This window comes from Macadamia integrifolia, chromosome 5 (assembly GCF_013358625.1).
Source record: "Macadamia integrifolia cultivar HAES 741 chromosome 5, SCU_Mint_v3, whole genome shotgun sequence".
Classification (NCBI taxonomy): domain Eukaryota; kingdom Viridiplantae; phylum Streptophyta; class Magnoliopsida; order Proteales; family Proteaceae; genus Macadamia; species Macadamia integrifolia.
The window spans coordinates 33,389,741-33,409,373 of NC_056561.1; the positions used below are offsets into that span (position 1 = coordinate 33,389,741).

Below are 19,633 nucleotides of genomic sequence, written 5' to 3' on the forward strand. Positions count from 1 at the left end.
AATGTGGGAGTAACAAGACCTAATTGGAGAAAAATGAAATTGAATACTCAGTATTTCTTTAAAAGTATATGCTCATGTCACAGTAAGCAATGGAAAGATAAATAACGGTGGATCAAATAGTGAACATTCATCAAACAAAGAGTAGAAAAAAAATTGACCAAAAAAGAAAATGAGAGAAATAGAAAGTCCTTTTCGAAAGCATTTCTAGGTTGTACTATTGAAGTCCATCAGATTCCCATCGTCCCGTTTGTTTAGTTGTGAAGTGAAATAAAATAAAATGTGAAGAAATTATAGAAGAAACTTTCAATTGCCGTGTTTGATTGGAAGTGCAATTGATGTAAAGTAATATAAAAACATGTGAGATATACAACATAGAATGTAAAAGATGATTTTTTTTTTTGGTGGAAAAAAAAAAAATTAAATGATAGTTTGATTGAAAATGAAATAAATTTTGGTTACCGTGTGTATTACGTTTATGAGTTACTTAAACAACTATTCATGGCAGTGTCTTATTAAGAAAAAAAAAAAAAAAGGTCCATTCGTGGCAGTGATAAAAAAAAAATTCATTTTACTATTGTTTTGAATTGATAGGTATGCGGAGTGTCTGTAGTAAACGAAGATGTATTGGATTTACCATGCCTTTGTGACAAGAGGAGGAATTTGAATAGGAATGGCTTCCAAAGGGCAAATTCAAAGAACACAAAAGAAATAGCAAATGTTTTCATTATTTTTTATTTTTAAAGGATAGTAGGACCATTTAGTGGTATTTTGAAAGTCTTCCACCCATACACATATTTATAGCATACTATTCATTCAAATATCAAGACTATGCCTTTTAAATAATAAAAACCATTTGACTTCTAGACATCAAAATTTCGAATACTCAAACTATCGTACACCAAAAACTTACACTATTAGGCAGAGAGATCCAACTAATAGATGAAGATATCCAATGTTTAAGAGTTTTCCAATATTGTGGGATACTTTTGGCTGACCATACAGACGAGTAGTAGTGTACTACCAATGTTGCAGGTCTGATCCACTTGTCTAGGATTTAGTCTCTCTTTTGTGGTTTTTTTTCAGATTAGAGCTTTGCTTAGGTTAGTCTTTCTTTCTTTCTCAGTATTGTATTTTTCCTTTTCCTTTTTCTTATCTATTAATATATTTTTTTTTATTAAAAAAAAAAATTGTAGGTCTGATGGCTTTGTTAATATTTATTTATTTTTATTTTGTCTGAACTATCTAATCCAAAAACTTTCAGGTACTTAGATGGAGAGGCCCAACTGATAATGAAGGCATTCAAGGTCCCAAGGTTATCTAATGTAAAACGTCGTAGAATTGGAGAAAAATGAGAAGAGGAACAATCCCAAGACCCAAGTATCAAAACTATTTTCCACTCTCTTTGATTACTATATGAGTCAAATTTGTCTCTTCTTAGTCATTTTCTTTTGAAGGAGTGGTGGGAATGATGTTGTGAGAGGGTCACTAGAGGGAGCTTGTGGGGTTACAAAACTTTAGAGATTGCTTAGTGATTTTAAGATTCTAAGGAAAATTTTATTGAGGGAATCATACAAACAGTCCAACTTGAAGTGCATGATCTATTTTCACGGATACAAGGCAAGCCATGGTGGTCGTTGAAGTACCAACAGATACCTAGCTTGGGAAACAACAAGAGAAGGAACTGAGATATGAACATAAGTGCCGGGGTGTATTTTTAGAGAGAGAGAGAGAGAGAGAGAGAGAGAGAGAGAGAGAGAGAGAGAGAGAGAGAGAGAGAGAGAGAGAGAGTGCATCATTCCAGGATTGTAAGAAGAAGAATGGAGAAGGAGATGATAGGAGAAAAAAAAATGAAGAAATGGGAGTGTCAAATAAAAAAGAAGAAATAAGGAGAAAGAAGGAGGCGGGATTTGAATATAAAAATAAGAAAAGAAGGAGAAAGGGTAGATGATGAGGAGTTTGGATCAGGTTCTCATATGTTGTTGATCCACACTTGGAGTTCACACAATATGAAATCCTATTGTGGAATTCATGTGTAGATTAGGCATCATAAGAGAATGATTCCTGTATGAAGACCTGATCAAACTCGATGATTAGACGATTTTGATTTGAAGAAAAAGAAGGAAGTATAATAAAGAGTGGAGGAAAAAGGAAAGGCTGTATCTATTATCTAGTGCCATGCTTTCAATACCGTGATGGTTCTTCGTTTCCTTGTCTGGTGAATTTTAAAAGTGATGTTGATCGATCCAAACAATATATTAAGGTCAAACATTTTAATTAAGAGTTTCAACAACCGATAGACCAACATTATGACGTGATTCCAGTGATGTCACAGACATTATGCCATGTAATCAAATGGAATTTTTTATTTCTACGAGTAGTTGAACATTTGTTATTAGGGAAGATTACATCCTCTCTCCTATAATTTGTTGAAATTATATGTGGATTCAATGGTTTGAACGAATTATCCTATTGCATAATTAAGAGACTTTGATAGTATGAATCCCTCGTGTGAAGTGATAAGACTGATAGTTCTATATAGATTCACACCCGGTACACTCCCCCATCTAATGTGAAATTCATAGAAAAGATTCCCATCTAACAATATTTCCTCACCATACGTCCTATCTATAAAAGATCAGATCCACGTCATAGCTCTCTCTCTCTCTCTCTCTCATTTGTCTCATTGGTGAGGGAAGAAATGATTCCAATCCATCAACGAGGCCACATCACATACACTTACGTGTACTGCACTTACCATCCTCTCTCCTATAATTTGTTTTTTTATATTAAATTTGAATAGGAACAATTACATATTCTTCTACAAATCTGGATTAGGTTCACATACAAAAACAATCTTGTATGATTCTGATCCATGAATTTGAAATCTATCAACTTCTTCTACTCCACAAAAACAGTAATTGAAAGGGACGAGGAGGAGAGGGGATATGAAGGAGGAGGACCGCTGGAGAGATCCAAGTGAGCCCTGTTGATGTTGTAGAGAATTTGATGCCTAAAACCATAAAGGGTGATGCAAAGACTTCATTGGAGAACCTAATTATAGTTCTTGAGATGGCTAAGGAAAAGGCAAAATCGTCATCCACCAAGGATGTCGAAGAAAAAGGGAAGGAGTAGTCCGCCTCAAATGATGAGAAGCTGAAAATGATGTCTCTGTTTTCCTAGAAACCGACTTAGTAATACTAGTTAGATAGAGATTCAAGAAAACTAGTAAAGGGGAATAATGTTGTTAGTTGGGTACTTAAGAAACATAATATAGATAAGTTGAGTATGGTAGAGATAAGAATGTTGGGATAGATGTGCGACAAAACTCTGAGAGATAAAGTGGGGAATGATCGGGTTGGAGTTGATTTGAGAGTTGTCCTGATTCAGAATAAGCTCAGAGAATGTCGATTAAGATGATTTGGACATGTTCAAAAAAGCCTTTGAATGCTCTAGTACAAAGGAGTGACCAGATTCAGAAGGATGGAGCTAAAAGTGCTAGGGAAAGCCGAAAATAACCATTGATGAGTTAGCAAGGAAAGACATGCAAAAGCTAGGTCTTGAACATAGTATAACATCTAACAGAGCTGTTTGGAGGGTAAAGATCTATGTTGCCAATCGTTCGTAAGTGGAATGTCCCAAAGGTGTTGCGGTCGACGGTGTTCTTCAACATGTGTAAGTTATGATCAAATCGATGACCAATACTTATAATAGGACGACAACAACCACGCAAATGATCGACCGAGGACACATGGAACTAGAATTCAGAAGCAGTATTCATAAGGTGAATGTTTCCTGGCATTTATTCCTAAAATGCTCTGCATATCCGCCATTGGCATCGGTTAGCTCGGTCTGGTGCGGCCTCCCCTTCCTAACTATCAATTATGTCCTGCAACCGCTCCATGGACTGAAGAGAAGAGTCCCAAGCTGGCAACGGCAATGGCAACGGGGTTGTCACCTTGAGTCGCCCCCTGTTGGCTAGCCAGAGGCTTCGGTTGAGTCCAAACACCGAACACGTGCCGGAGAACAACGATGATCTACAATTGGAGTTCATTCCTTCTGTTTTCAGTTCTCTTAAGCGATACCTACCTCCGAACATGTTGATTATTTCGCGAGACGCCATCGTGAGAGTGCCATCGTGAGAAGAAAGAGAGGCAACGCCAATCAGTTGCTGCCACTAAACCGGAATTATTTAGGATGGAAGGAGAATCAAGGGTTTGAACTTACCCCTTTGTAACATATGCTGGGAGATTGTAAATTAGCACAAATCATCCTTCACCCTGACATGGCACCACTATTTGTGATGTATGAAAGGAATTTTTGTTTCCTTTGTTGCCTCCACTGAGGAGATGGCTTTGGCTGTGCAAAGTGGAATTTTATTTAAGTTCCTGTAATGAAGTCCTATCTGTTAGGAGACCTGAAATTCAGGTGATTAAAAAAATGGAAAAAGAGACATGGAAGGATTTGAGCAATTATTGTAGTATTCATATAGTCATGAAACACGCAAAAGAAAGCGAAAGAGAGAGAGAGAGAGAGAGAGAGAGAGAGAGAGAGAGAGAGAGAGAGAGAGAGAGAGAGAGAGAGAGAGAGAGCTGAGAGCCTGAGGGAGTGGATCAATGGAGGAGTCACACTGCTGGTTGCCGCCTGCAGAGAAGAATGCAGATAAGTTGGCTGAAAATTGCAATTGAAGAGAGAAAAAACACACGATTGACTATATCAAAGTGGTTTCGCCTGGTCGCCGTGAGGTCTTGTGGATCACCATCCGTCACTGATGACGCTACCGTTGCTCTAAACGATCGTCGGTGGTCCAAATATTATGATTTGGGAGAAAGATAAATTAGCTCTTGATATATTAATTGATTGTAAGGGTATTTTAGGTACTTTGTATTTAATAAGGGCATTTTGGTATTTAAAATAAAATATAATTATTGATATCAGCATATAAGGTATATTCCTTAACCTTGACTGACGGTAGGGGGTCTGAGAATAATTTGGTGAAACAGAGGGGATGGTCTTATCATTGTGGCATTCTCCAGGGGGTGGCACGGTAAATTTCCCAAAAAATTAAGGGAAAAAGAAGGCTATCGGGTTGCTTGGCCGCTTGTGCCCAAACACAAGGAGTAAATGACTGACTGCCCCTCCCCCTCCCCCTCCCCCAATTTGAAATGAAAAATCTCACCCTTATTAGATGCCCCCCTTGCGCTCTTATTGGTCTCTACACTGGTACAGGTGCCACGCAGTCTCAAAGACATCTCCCTCCCGCAAAGGATATACATATATAAATATTTTTTTTTTGATTAACCAAAAAACCCTTACACAGAAAGAGAACTACATAGAAAGAGTACTTACACAGAAAGAGAACTACGTAGAAATATCCTTTGACAACAACCACAAAGGATATTTCTACCATTTAATGCATCCTTGATCTTCTCAAACTTGTCTGGCCTCACTATCAATTGTGCCAAGAGTAGTTTAGCCTTAACCTCCAATGTTGATGCAACTAATAGAACCTCACTTTGCAATATTCTTGGCATTAAAGAGATGAAAACTGACTCAACCCACCTTGGCACCAACCTCTTTCACCCCAGAGGTAGAAGGAATGTTTTTAACCATATTGTCAAGAGAATAGATAAGAAGTAAGCTCTGTGGAAATCTAAATAGTATTTGTCCAATCTACTTTGTCCTCTACACCCTCCTCCCTTATTTCTTGTTTTTTCTTTTTCTAAACTCCATCTACTTGCAATTCTGGAATGGAGATAAAAACCAAACTAGAACGTCTCATCGCATTGGATGGCATAAAATATGTTCCTCAAAATCACAAGGAGGATTTGGATGGCACCTCATCGGCACAAATCCTGAAATATAAATACTTTCCCAACATTTCAGTTTTTTTTATCCAGTGTCCCTGAAGAATAAGGGTTCAATTATATGGAATAACATTATAAGTATTCTTCCAACTCTAAAGAAAATGGTACTCCTTAAAATTGGGAATGGAACCACAACAAAATTTTGGACTAATCAATGGGTCCCATCTATTCCTACTTTTGTTTTACCAAGTTTCTTTGTCTCTTGTTACAATTCCATTTCCTTACATTAGATTAATGATTTCATTATGGGAAATGTTTAGAATGCTAGTCTTTTATCATCATTGTTCCCCCTACTATACCACAACAAATTTTGGGCTGATCCATGGATTCCATCCATTCCTAATTTTATTTTACCAAGTTTCTGTCTGTTGTCATAATTACTCTTCTTTACACTGAGTTAGTGATTTCGTCATGGGGAATGTTTGGAATGCTAGTCTTTTATCATCACTACTCCCCTTAACATTGGCAAATGAAATTTTATAAATTTCAATTTCCTTAAACAATGACAGATGTTGATGTCACCTCTTAAAAAAAAGGGTTCTTAAACAGGTGCACTTGCTTATCTCTATGCTCTCATTGGTAGCATAACTTTTGGTAAATAAAATTGCACCCAAAATTAAGGGGTTTTTTTTTCTTCTGAAGATTAGTTCATGGAGAGATTCCTACCAAAGATATATTGGGTAAATGACTAGATATTGACCCAACATGTAGTTAATGCCACAATTAGCAAAAATCTATATGGCACACCTTCCTCTACTATGAATTCACTAAGGGGATTTGGGTGGCTGGTCCACTGGGGTTCAGAACAATACATTTAAATGGCTCTTCTTTTAACTCTCTTTTTATTTTTATTTATTTTATTTTATTTTATTTTTTAATTCAAATACAATACTTGCTACTGATCTTAATAATTTCTTTATTATTTTTATAATGACTTGCTATTTCATATTGACATATAGAAATCATGTCACTTATACACAGGCTAAACTTAACCCATATTTTGTTCTATACCATGTTAAGTATTGGACAGCTCAATCATGTCATGCTGCTTCCAAACAAGTAACTTCTATTCACTCAGTTCCCTTTGATACACCCGATACACCCGATATTCCAGTCTTGAATCACCAACTTTATTAATTTGCATAGATGTTACTAAATCCATTAAGAATATCTCTGGTTGGGTTGCTTGTAATATCAACTAAGGAAAATGTATCTCACTATATACTGATTATATGATGACAGAAAAAAACTATTAAAGTCAACACTTGGGGTTTCTGTATGGGATAAAGCAAACACAGCTGGAATGTAGAAAATAAAGGAAATCTAGAGCGATTATGAGGAATTGCAAAATTACTTTAAGACAATAGCACCAATTTGTGGCCTTGGATGGCTATCCCCCTTCTTTTAGATCTCTATGATTTCTTCTACATCCCACATTTTTAGGTGTGTGTACAAATTAGTTCTACTTCTTCGTAAGATAGCTTATATGGCTATGAACAAATAATTTTTCACGTTAACAACTCTAACTCAGACATTAATGTTTTAAGTTACCTTATTTATTGAATTAATTTTATTATTTCATAAAATAATAATAATAATAATAATAATAATAATAATAAACACCAATAATAATAGGGTAAAGAGAATATTGTCAATCTGACATAGGAAACACCAAACTTGTAAGTCAATGAAAGGAGCGATGAGAGCATCTTCTATGCAGAGCAGGAGGGGAACCATGATTTTTTTGCACCTGCACTAATCTAAGCATTTCCCGTGCTTAGACTAGCTGGTTCCTTAACAATAATAGGAGAAAAAGAAAATTGAGAAGACAGCATGATACTTGTGCCTAGACAAAGAGGTGGAAAAAAGGGTGAAAATCCCACCCACCCTTGTGATGACATTGCATAGAGATTATTTTTTAAAAAGCAACAAAACTGCCCTAGACGGATTGGACATGGACATGGACATGGACATGACATGGACATGGACATGGACAGAGATTGTTATGACATCAAGAAATTGAATGGCCAAATAAAAGTCTTTAATGAAGAAAAAAGAGATATGTGGGGTCCATAAGTAAGATGTGAAAGGGATGCACGTGAATCAACAGGGTGTTGTGGTAACTTTTTCCCCTAATAACTATGTTATCATGATAGATAATATTCTACCAAAAAATAAAAGACTAGATGATAGATGATGTCCAATTAATTCTGTATTCCTTCATTTTGGAACATCATAATTGTAAACAAGTTAAGAAAAGCGTTTTAGAAAGGTTTTAAAATTGGGGTCAGGCAACGGGATTGGCTTCGATCGGTTTCGGTTCAAATTAATTAACAAAATAGGTTCCAATCACGGTTTTAAATCTTAAATCTTAGGAACCGTGATTTGAACAAACTGAAAACATAGAAACTGGAATCGACAGGGAAAGGTATATCATTTTTCAAGTGTTTGATTAGAAAATCTTGTAAATTTTGTGAAATCTTTTTACTATCTAGTAGATCAAGGCAATTCCTTCTTTTTTAAATCGTTTCTTATTACACGTTTTACTCTTTGGTCATACCAATGGATTGGTCTTGAATCGATAAAAAAATGGTCAATACTAATTCAATCCGAGCAAATCCATCAATCTCAGAGATCTAAGATTGAGATCTATGGTGTCAAGGACTCAAAACCCATGTCCATCTCAAACATCAAACAACAGAATTAAAACCTCATTCATCTCTACTGTAGAAATGCGTGTGACAATGTACTAAAACCTTTTTTTCTTGGTAGAGGTGAGAGTGTACCACAAACCTTACTACTGCTATAAGCCTGTAACAACTATAGCTATTTCATTTCTACCAAAAAAAGAAAAAATTATAACTATTTGAGTTCCACATCCTCTGTAGTGAGCGGAGAGGTGGTGGTGAGTATTGGACAACTGAGAGCATCTAGGCACGTGCCCTAAAGAGTTCTCAGCCACCCGATGTTCACTGCACCGATGAAATGGCAACAAACGATTTTCACGCATAGTATTTCTTTCATGACCTTTGGTTCATAGAGTGCCACTGATTTTTTCGGTTTGCCCCCTCTCTTAAGGGTTGTTGCCCTTCTCCTTGGGCTTGATAGGGCCATTGCCCTTGTCTAGTTTGGTTTGGCTTTATCTATATATATATATATATATATATATCATTCAATAAAAAAAAAATCTTAACTTATATGTTGCTAGTAATTGGAGTGCCAAGACCAACGAAGGAGAGGAGGACTGAAGGAGAGAGGAATTGAATATAAAAAGAGAGAGAGAGAGAGAGAGAAGGTGAAGGTGGACAAGGAGAGAGGATCACAATTGGTGTCAAGGAAAAGAGCAAAAATGATCCAATGCTGCCGCTTTCATTCCCTGTGTGACCTAATGTGCCCCCTAGCCGCCTAAGGCTCTGTACTGTAACGTTTTTTAAAATTCATTCTTGTGTTTTTTTCATTTTTTTGGAATAGAAATAAGGCGAAAGTTGTATGGTATGCCGGTTCATTTTTCTATTTTTTTTAAATGAACCGAACATTTTTCACGCTTTAGAACCCTATTTTTGGCACAAGGTTTTGTTGCTTTTCAACCTCAAAATCGATTCTGACCAAAAAGCGCATAAATGAATATATCATTTAAGTGGAGAGGAGTATTTATGGAATTACCCATAAAACATAACAATCAAAGCTAAAGATGGAATCACACAAACCATTTGAGACCTTCATTATCTCTGGCCATCGCTGCTCATCCTTGGAACTCCATGCCTTGACCCCTGTGAACGCTTTCTCCGGCCACCGCTGCTCACAAAGGTAAGGCAGATTGACCGCTTTCACCTTGACCCCATTAATGGACTTAGATTTCACTTGAAAGTGAAAAAATTAGGGTAGGGGCAGAGTGGGTAGAATGCTCAAACAATACTACCACATCACTTTCTGGAGGGAAAAGAAGTACAGTTATGTCTATTTCGCCAATTCCAAGTTGTTCCCGAACCCTAATTTTCTAGAAGCTTGATTGTTGCTATCTCGTTTCATTGAGGGTTGGTGATTCAACTCTCTGACTTACGGGTTTTAGTTCTTTCCTTGATCTTTGTGTTCACTTCTGGGTGTAATTTCTTGTTTGAGATCTGTTTCTTAGTGATATGCATGTTTTTGTTTGCTTGATGAGCTACTGAGGAAGAATCATGGAGTAGGTTCGGTAGAAGATCTGAAACTCAGGGCTTTGGTGATGGATAAACCCCAGTTGACGAGTTGTCTCTTTCTAGTCCTATGTAATCCTCTTGATGAATTCAAGATGCTGAATTTGATTGCTTTACGTCTCTAATGGTGAATATATGTCGCAGGGAAGCTATAAGATATTAATACTTTAGCTTGGAATTATTGGCGTTGATGAGGCCAAATATGTCCTCATCCTCAGCACGGCTGAAGCATGTATGCAGATCTGCTACTGCGGTCTCCACAGGCTGACTTGCCACCTCGGTCTCTCCACAGGTCGACCTACCACCTCGGCCTCCCCACATGCCGACCTGCTCCTCGGACTCTCCACAGGCCGATCTGCCACCTCGAACTCTCCACAGGCCGACCTGCCACCTCGGTCTCTCCAAAGGCCGATCTGCTACCTCAGACTCTCCACAGGTCGACCTGCCACCTCGGTCTCTCCACAAGTCGACCTGCCACCTCGGTCTCCCCACAGGACGACCAACTACCTTGGTCTCTCCGTAAGCCGACCTACTATGTCGGTCTATCCACATGCCGACCTGCCACCTCGATCTCTCGAGAGGCCGACTTGCCACCTCGATCTCCCCATAGGCCGACCTGCCACCTCTACTCGGCACAATCAAATAAGGCACCCAGAAACGTACACATGCCCCCTCCTACATTCAAGGGACGTGACCCTTGATTATAGGGACAGAAGTCAATCCACTCACATCACCAAGGTGTCCACACCTCTCACGGCTTGTGCCTTCAGGATAAGAGAGGAATATTCCTGGAGTACGCCTTAAAGACTCCATGCCTAGCAGGACTCTCCACAAATGTTCATTTTTCTCCCTCCATCAGCAGCCTATAAATACCAAGGTAAGCATCCATCATGGGGGAGGGATCACTTCTTGACTGAAAACTCTCTTGAGTATCTGCTGTGGAAAGATCTAATTTAGGCATCGGAGAGTCCCCCGTCGGGTCAGCATGACTCTCCTCTGTCTTCTCTTCTGTGTAGATCTTCTGGAGCGTCAGGAGCTGCGAAGAAGATCGACTAGTCAATTTTTGCCGCATCAAATTGGCGCCGTCCGTGGGAAACTGATACGAAAAGCTACTTAAACCAATGCAACTTAGAAGTGAGAAGGTCGTTTCCTCCACCATGACACAAGTAAAACCATCTCGTTGTTTGTTACCTGAACAAGTAGAGAAACCACGCCCATCTCCAATGGTTGATCGATAGAATGCCCCAACTGTAGAGGGGCCCTTACCGAGACCTTCACAAGTTCAGACCGATGTAGGGGTTACTCAAAGAGAGCAAGGGCAGTGTGATCGAAACCCTCAGCAATCTCGCTAGGGACGTTCATCCCGAATGACCCACTTGATCGTAGAAGAACAGATCCAGAGTCTGCAGTTGCAAGTGTTGACAACTAACAAACTAGTGCAGGACTTCATACGCCAGTTCGACTCGACACTTCCTGTCCCTTGCATAGGTTCTGCCCAGCTGCCCAGGCCAGCTCCAGACAGGCGTTCTCAAGACGAAACACCTAATAACAGCGTTGCCCCTCAATCGACAGCAAGGAGGGGGTCTGTTAGGACGTCACGAACAATTCGTTCGACGCCACCTCGATCTCCCCCTGAGAGACGTCAGCGGGGGCCTTCACCTGCCCAGAAGGGAGGATGCGCCATTCAACCAAGGATCGGAGCCCCGAGAGACCAAATGCCTATAGATCTTCTCCCAGGACAGGACGCCAGAACTCGCCACCCAGGCCAGATAGAGGCGCACGTCAGCGTGGAGAAGACCGACCTGACATGCGTCAGGATTATGGAAGAAGCCCTAGGTGAGCTAAACGCGAATGCCTCTCCTCGATTCACAGAGCCGAGGATAGAAGGGATGACCTGGAACGGTGCATCCAACGTCTCATTGAGCGGATTGAAGGAATGCAGAGGCAAAGGCAATTGGCTGACATAACGATGACCCCAACCCATAACGCACTATCCAACGAGCTGATAGATTTCGAGCTGTCCTCAAATTTTGTGGTGCTCGTCTTTAACACATACGACAACACCACAATTTTGTTGAAGGATTTTACACAAGAATAAATAAATAACAAAGACACTCATCAATATTTTGAACTAGAAAATATTCAATTGAGGTACATGTTCATTCTTTTAAGCCACCTAATTTCTTTAAATTAGGTGGCTTAAAATTGTTAAAGTCAGGACTAAAGATGCTGCAACTTTAGTCCCTACCGTTAAATTAGGTGGCTTAAAAGAATGAACATGTACCTCAATTGAATATTTTCTTATTCAAAATATCGATGAGTGTCTTTGTTATTTATTTATTCTTTGTTAAAAATTTTCATCCAATTCACTTTAAAATTTAATATAAATTCATGGAAGTTGTTTTGTATTTATCTTTCTTATTCTCTTATTTTTTTTTTTTCTTTTTCCCCGTAGGATTCTACCTCATTTTCATTTCTTTTCTTTCTTAAAAAGATGAACCTCACTAAAAATTATATATTGTGTTATTTTATTTTTCTTGTCAATCCAATCCACCACGTATAGAATCAACCTTCACAAATTTCCCAATCGTTTTTAATCCGTCAAACAAATGTGGCCAAACCTGCTACCAAATTCTAAATAGAATGACCAATCCATCGACCAATTTTATGACGTAATTTCGGTGATGTCACAAACATAACACTTAACCAATTGGATCTTTAATTTCTTTCTTTAAGATGCTCGTCGGTGATATATTGACTTGCGGTCACCGCCTGACGGGGCGTGGGAGAGGCCAATCTGAATTCTCAACCACGTGTGTCCCCATTTCTGCGATGGTGACATCTGATAATAGACTTAGCTAACCCTTCCGACTTGCAGCAAAAGCAATTCCCTCATGGGCCCTCAGCCTCCACAGTTTCGATTGCTAATTGGTCTGCCAACGCCAAAGCCAGCACATAGCAAGCCCCCGCTGCCCTGATGGTCGCCCACTCGGCCCCTTACAATCTCTTAAATCTCTCTCTCTCCAACACACAATAGCATTAACCTTTTTGTCTTTTACATAGCTTGGTCGCCTCGTGAGTCGTGACAATGAGAGAAAGAGAGAGCACAATGGCCCACTACTAGTACAAACTAAGGAGGCGTATGGCAGGGCTATGCCCACGAGTCATCCTTATCCATCTAATCTGACTAATTAAAACTTGAGACACTGTGAGAATCTTGGATCGGGCTCCTCTCCTCAACGTTGATTGCTCAGATCTCATCTATAATCATATACGTGATGAACACGTGTCTAGATATTGATATAAATTTTGTGTTTATGTCAAATAGAATAGAGATACCATGTCGGTCATTGGATCAATGTTTACCCTACCAATTCAAAGGTTATGTTTGGTTGTAAGATGAATTACAGGAAAAGAAAGTGAAATATTTATACTTAAAAATAAAATATATGTAAATTTTAAAATTAATTTCAAATTATTTCAAATTTAATTATAAAATTTTATTTTACTTGACATCTAAAACCCATGGCTATATTATGTAAAATATAAATTACATATAAAATATATCATTACTAAATATGATTAAAAAAATTAAATAATTTATGCAATCATATAAAGTAATAATTATAAATATATATTTTTATAAAGTATGAAAATTTCATTTTTTTTTTCATTTAAGTTCCCATTGCAGCCATATGGAGCTAAAAGAAAATTACATCAAAAAATAACTCATCAAATAATTAGTGGGAACGTCAAATAATTTTGGACAAGAATAGTGAAGAGGAGGCTATAACACACGCTCATTTCCTGGCACATTCCCCATCTCAAGTAAATTCATAGAAAAGATTCGCATCTAACAGCTTTTCCACACTGCTACATTATATTGACCGTCACTTCCTATCAACAAAATGGTTGAATCCACATCATCCCCTCTCTCTCTCTCCCTTATAAATGATTCAAATCCATAGACGAGGCCATATATATATATATATATATATGCTTCCAATCATATGATGACACCTGTTCTTCTCCCTTCCTATAAATAGATGGCAGCGTGTCAAAGTGTGGAAAACAAGTGAACACGGGAAGGACTCGGAAGGAAGTTGCTGTCCTTCGTTTCTTCCCACGAGCTGGAGAGAGAGAGAGTGAAGAGTGTGAACTAATAGATAGAACAGAACTCAGAACAGAGAGATGAGGAGAGAGATGATGATGATGGGGGAGACATGGGCCGGACTGGGATCAATAGTTGCCGGAATCATGTTCGCGTCGGCGATGTTCCAGCAATACTTCCCTCGACATCTCCGGGATCTCATACAAGCTTACGCCTTCCACTTCCTAAATTTCTTGAATCCATATATTCAGATCAGCTTCCATGAGAACACCGGAGGTCGTTTCAGCAGAAACGAAGCTTACACCGCCATCGAAGCCTACCTCGGAACCCATTCCTCCTCACAAGCGAAGCGACTCAAAGCCGATATCACCACCAACTCTGCAAATCTAGTCCTTAACCTTGACAACCACGAGGAGGTCACCGACCTCTTCAAGGGTGTCAAGTTCTGGTGGAAGTCACAAGTCCACACCACCAACCGTCCCCAACCTTACTACGGTGGCAGTGACTACTCCGAGGAGAAGCGTTCTTTCAAGCTCTCCTTCCACAAGCGCCACCGCGACCTTGTCAGAGATTCCTACCTCAAACATGTTCTCGAGGAAGGGAAGAACGTGGTGGTGCGGAACCGTCAGCGGCGGCTCTACACCAACAATTCCGGCGGATGGAGAGGTTCCTGGACTCACGTGGCTTTCCAGCACCGAGCCACCTTCAAGAATCTGGCTATGGACCTACAGAAGAAGAAGGAGATCGAGGAGGACCTTTTCACCTTCAGTAACAGCAAGGATTACTACGCCAAGATCGGGAAAGCTTGGAAAAGGGGTTATTTACTGTACGGCCCTCCAGGTACCGGAAAGACCACCATGATCGCCGCCATGGCTAATCTATTGAATTACGACATCTATGACCTCGAACTCACCGCCGTGAAGAGCAATACGGATCTGCGGAGGCTCTTGATTGAGACTTCCGGCAAGTCCATCATCGTTCTCGAGGACATCGATTGTTCGCTTGACCTGACCGGAAAGAGAAAAAAAGAAAAGGAAAAGGAGAAGAAAGATGAAAACGACCCAAATCGGGTCCTCCCAAAGGGAAAGGAAGAGGGTAATGATGTTCGTGGCAGCGATGTAACTCTCTCAGGGCTTCTCAATTTCATTGATGGGTTATGGTCAGCGTGTGGTGAGGAACGCATCATCGTTTTCACCACAAACCATGTGGATAAACTGGACCCAGCTCTGATACGGAGTGGTCGTATGGATAAGCACATTGAGCTTTCCTACTGTTCCTTTGAAGGGTTTAAGGTCCTTGCAGAGAATTACTTGGATATTGATTCTCACGAATTATTCGATAGGATTCGTGGGTTGTTGGAAGAAACCCAGATGAGTCCTGCTGATGTTGCAGAGAATTTGATGCCTAAAACCATAAAGGGAGATACAAAGACTTCTCTGGAGAACCTACTTAGCGCTCTTGAGATGGCTAAGGAAAAGGCAAAATCGCCATCCACCAAGGATGCTGAAGAAGGGAAGGTGATAACCGAGAAAGAAGGGAAGGAGGAGGAGGAGTCAGTTTCAGACGATAAGAAGGTGAAAAAGATGAACAAAGACAAGAAGTCCCTGTTTTCCTGGTGCCGCCGGGCTTCTTCCAAAAAGAGAGGCAAAGTGGCTAACCAATCAGTGCCTGAAAAGGAAAGGTAGTCTGTGGAATCGATCATCTGGGATTCTGGATATTATACTCGGTAGAGCTTGAGCAGTGGTAGTACACTAGTAGTCCTTTGCTACAAGGGTAGCCAGTTTGGAGGAATTTCAGTTCTGTACTGTTACTCTGTTTTGATGAAGATTCCCCTCAAAATAAATAATGTAATTAAAATTTCAAAGATAGATCATGGATGGATGATGTAGCTTTCCAATTGACAAAAGGGCAATTCACTTTTTTTCTGTTTATTAATTTCCAAAACATTATATTATTTGGCAATAATTGATGGGTGTGAAGTTGAAGTACTGTGGACCCCATCTTAGGGGGTAGTGGTGGTGGTTGTAGAAGTGGGTGATGAATGGAAATAATGAGAACTGAGGAGTAGTCTCATAGAAGCACTTGAGAAGTGAGCATTATTTGTTTAGCATTGGGGCTTAACTCAATCTTTGCATATGTGATATGACTATCTCAGTCACTCTCACACTCTTGCGTTGTTACTTCTGGAAATGATGATGTCTTCATGATCTGCGTCGGCAGTGAAATGACCACTCAATTAGGGGTGTCAATTATGGGTCTACAATGATAGGTCCGAGCCTGATACACTTATGACTTGATTTGAACCGACCCATCATTAGGGGTGTCAATTATGAACCTGCACCGATAGGCTCACCAGTACCAATTAAGTTTGACACATTTATGACTTGATTTGAACTGACTTGATTAATAAAAATGTCAGGCTTAATAAACATGTCGAGTTTGAACCCAACACGTTTATTAAATAGGCGTTTACGATGCAAGTAGCCCGTCGGGTGTCCGACCAAACCAATCGAATATAGACCCGACTTGAACCGACTCGTTGCAACCCGACTGAGCTCAACCCCCTTTATTAAAGAATAACCATAATCTCATATCATTTTTCTTATTTATTAAAGATTTTCATTTGATTATTTTTGTTGTATAAAATTATAGTGATTTAATGTTTAAATTGAACAATTATGGGCCTCCAATCCACTTAAAGAAAAGAATTTTAAGGTAGACACATTTAGAGCCCGTTCAGACTTAAATAGCTCCGTAGCCCAATTAAGGCTCATTTAAGGTAGGTCGACATTGATTGATCCGATTATGAACCATACCATGACCCCCAAAGCTAGACCCATTTGCATAAACGAGAGTTCATGGTGCAAGGTTTCCAAGTGGTCAAGTCCGGCTAGGCTAGGGCCGACTCGACCAATTAACACCCTTACATTCTGCCCCTTGTTGACTTGTTGGATATGCCTTTATGCATGTTTTCATTAGCCTCTACGTCCTGGCATATGAGGGCCAAAATGACCGACCCACTTTCCATGAAATAAAAAATGACTCTTTTATGGATGCTTCCTTGTGTGCTCCCATTGGTCCTTGTGCCCGCACGTGTGGGAACCACTTCCCACGCTTACCCCCTCCTCCCACAGAAAACACTCACCCAAATAACTGAAAGGAAAAAGAACTTTGTCTGAAAGTGTGGCAAACACCAACACTCCCATTAGTTCACTCTTGGAAAGACATATTGTCTTCCCCCCCTCCTCCTCCCCCCACCTTTTTTTTTCTTTTGGGGAGGGGGGGGGTATGGGGAGAAAGACAAGGAGCACTAACGTAGGCTACGCCCTCAATGAACCAATTCCCTAACAAATAGCAGGGATGATTTTTGTCTGAGTGTGGCCTATGCTAGCATTCTCTCTCTCTCTCTCACACACACACACAAAATAGGGAGTAGAGATATCATTTCATAAGGAGAATATAGAGAAACAGACACAAGGAACACTAGAATAGGCCATGCTCCTAGAAATAAAGCATTTTCCCTAAATAATAATACAGAGAGGGTTTCTTGAAAGGCAGTGTAGCCCCTACACTTGGTAACGTGTGCAGAAGCATCAACATGGACGAGATTTTCGCCTTTCATGAGGGGTGAGGGCGGTCATTCCCTCCCCGCCCAGCCCTTCTATGTCTTGGTGTAAGGACCATGCTATCTTTATGGCTTCTTTTTTCCCCTAACAATAATAAGGAGAGCGTTCCCTAGAAGGAAGTGTGGTCCCTACTCTGAGGAGCACTAGTAGAAGCATCAATAGGGGGATCGCTGGCAACATAAGGGCCAATGAGAGGGGTCAGATTTTTCATCTCACAGGGGGGTGGGGAAATCATTTTGCCCTTCCTATAGTAAGAGAGAGGGTTTGAGCAAGTCATGTAAAAGAATGCACCAATGAAAAGTGTGATGAAACAATGATTTCATTTGTAATAGGGTAGCATAGTCATTTCATATGAAAAGATATATAAAGAGAAAGGGTAAATAACCTTTTTTCAATTAATATGAGAAAAGAAAGTTAAGCTACATGGCGCTTACATCCAGACACAAAAAGCGGGAAATGACCACCTTGCATGCCATGGAATAAAAAAATCCCACCCTATTGAATGCCCTCACATGCGCCCTCATCGATGCTTGCATTGGTGCAGGGCCATAGGGTGAAATGATCATCTCCCTCTCTTTTGAAATGAAAAATTGCATCCCTATCGGATGGGAAAATGACCAAAATCCCACCCATTTTGGATGCCCCACACCCACTATCACTAGCCCCCACAACGGTGCAGGTGCATAGGGCCAAAATAATCCCCCTTGTGAAATGAAAAATCCCATTCTTGTTGGATGCCCTTGCATCATTGGCCCCACGATGGTGCAACCCGCTAGACAAAATGACCCCCCATTAAATTAAAAAACCCCATAGTTCTTGGATGTTAGCTCTCATTAGTCCTCGCACTGCTATAGGGCCATGTAACCTAGCAGCAATCCCCCTCTCTGATAATAATAAATAAGGGGAAAGAATGCTGCCAGGCTTTGTAGCATACATTATGGCCTCTAGTCTATGTATCTCTTCCCTCCTACGAAATGACACATATACCCCTATGGCCATATTGTGAGAGGAGAGGGATAGACAAAGTGAGGTTCTAATGTATACTAAACAGTCGGACAGGGAACACATTCCCTAATAATAATCACAAAGGGAGGGATTGTTATCAAGCCAAGAAATCAAATTGTCAAATAAAAGTTTAGATTGGGGATCACTATCTGGTCGCATGGCCATTACACCAACACAAGGACCAACCGAGGGAAGTGCTCATGCATCCAAGGTAGGGTAGTCTTTTTGCCACCCCTTTCCCTAGGTGTGGGGATACGCACATGACCAAGCAGGGATCTTTTTCCCTAAAGTCTTTTATGAAGGGAGAGAGTGTGTGGGTCCTTGGGGGAGATGTGAGAGGTGATGGACATGAATCTACACTCAAATGTTGTGGCAACCTTTCCCCTAATAATAATGTTATCATGACTAGATGATAGATGATAGATGATAGATGATAGATAATGTCCAATTAATTATGTAATCTTTTATTTTAAAACCTCGTAATTGCAAACATATTAAGGGTATATCATCATTTTTCAAGTTTGACTAGAGATCTTGTAAATTCATTAGCATCAACAATGATAGGATTTTGGTTTTTTATGGGGGTGGGGCAGTCATTTTACCCCTCCCCTCCTAGTGTCTTGAGTGTAGAGACCACACAGCCTTTTTAGGCTTCTTGTTTCCCTATTACTAATTACTAAACTACTACTATATTTCAAGAAGGTGAAAGTAGAAAGATTGATACAACGGCTTCCCTAGACTTAAAATGCTAGAGTCCAATTTCCTAGCTGCCTGCCATCGAGCTAGAAGTTCATCATCCCCAAGAACCCATCTCCACTTCTAACATCAAATCAC

The 19,633-nt window shown here is 39.9% G+C and overlaps 1 protein-coding gene across 1 annotated transcript; it reads left to right on the plus strand.

Moving 5' to 3' along the window:
• Window positions 1-14,111: 14,111 nt before the first annotated feature.
• Window positions 14,112-16,099, plus strand: LOC122079779 (AAA-ATPase ASD, mitochondrial-like). Its single transcript, XM_042646492.1, has one exon. It carries the CDS (start codon window positions 14,249-14,251, stop codon window positions 15,851-15,853), a length of 1,605 nt encoding a protein of 534 aa, XP_042502426.1. The 5' UTR covers window positions 14,112-14,248; the 3' UTR covers window positions 15,854-16,099.
• The last annotated feature ends 3,534 nt before the right edge of the window (window positions 16,100-19,633 follow it).

Bases quoted from the DNA above. Each gene is read 5' to 3' on its own strand.
- LOC122079779 (XM_042646492.1), top strand. From the start codon at position 14,249: ATGAGGAGAGAGATGATGATGATGGGGGAGACATGGGCCGGACTGGGA.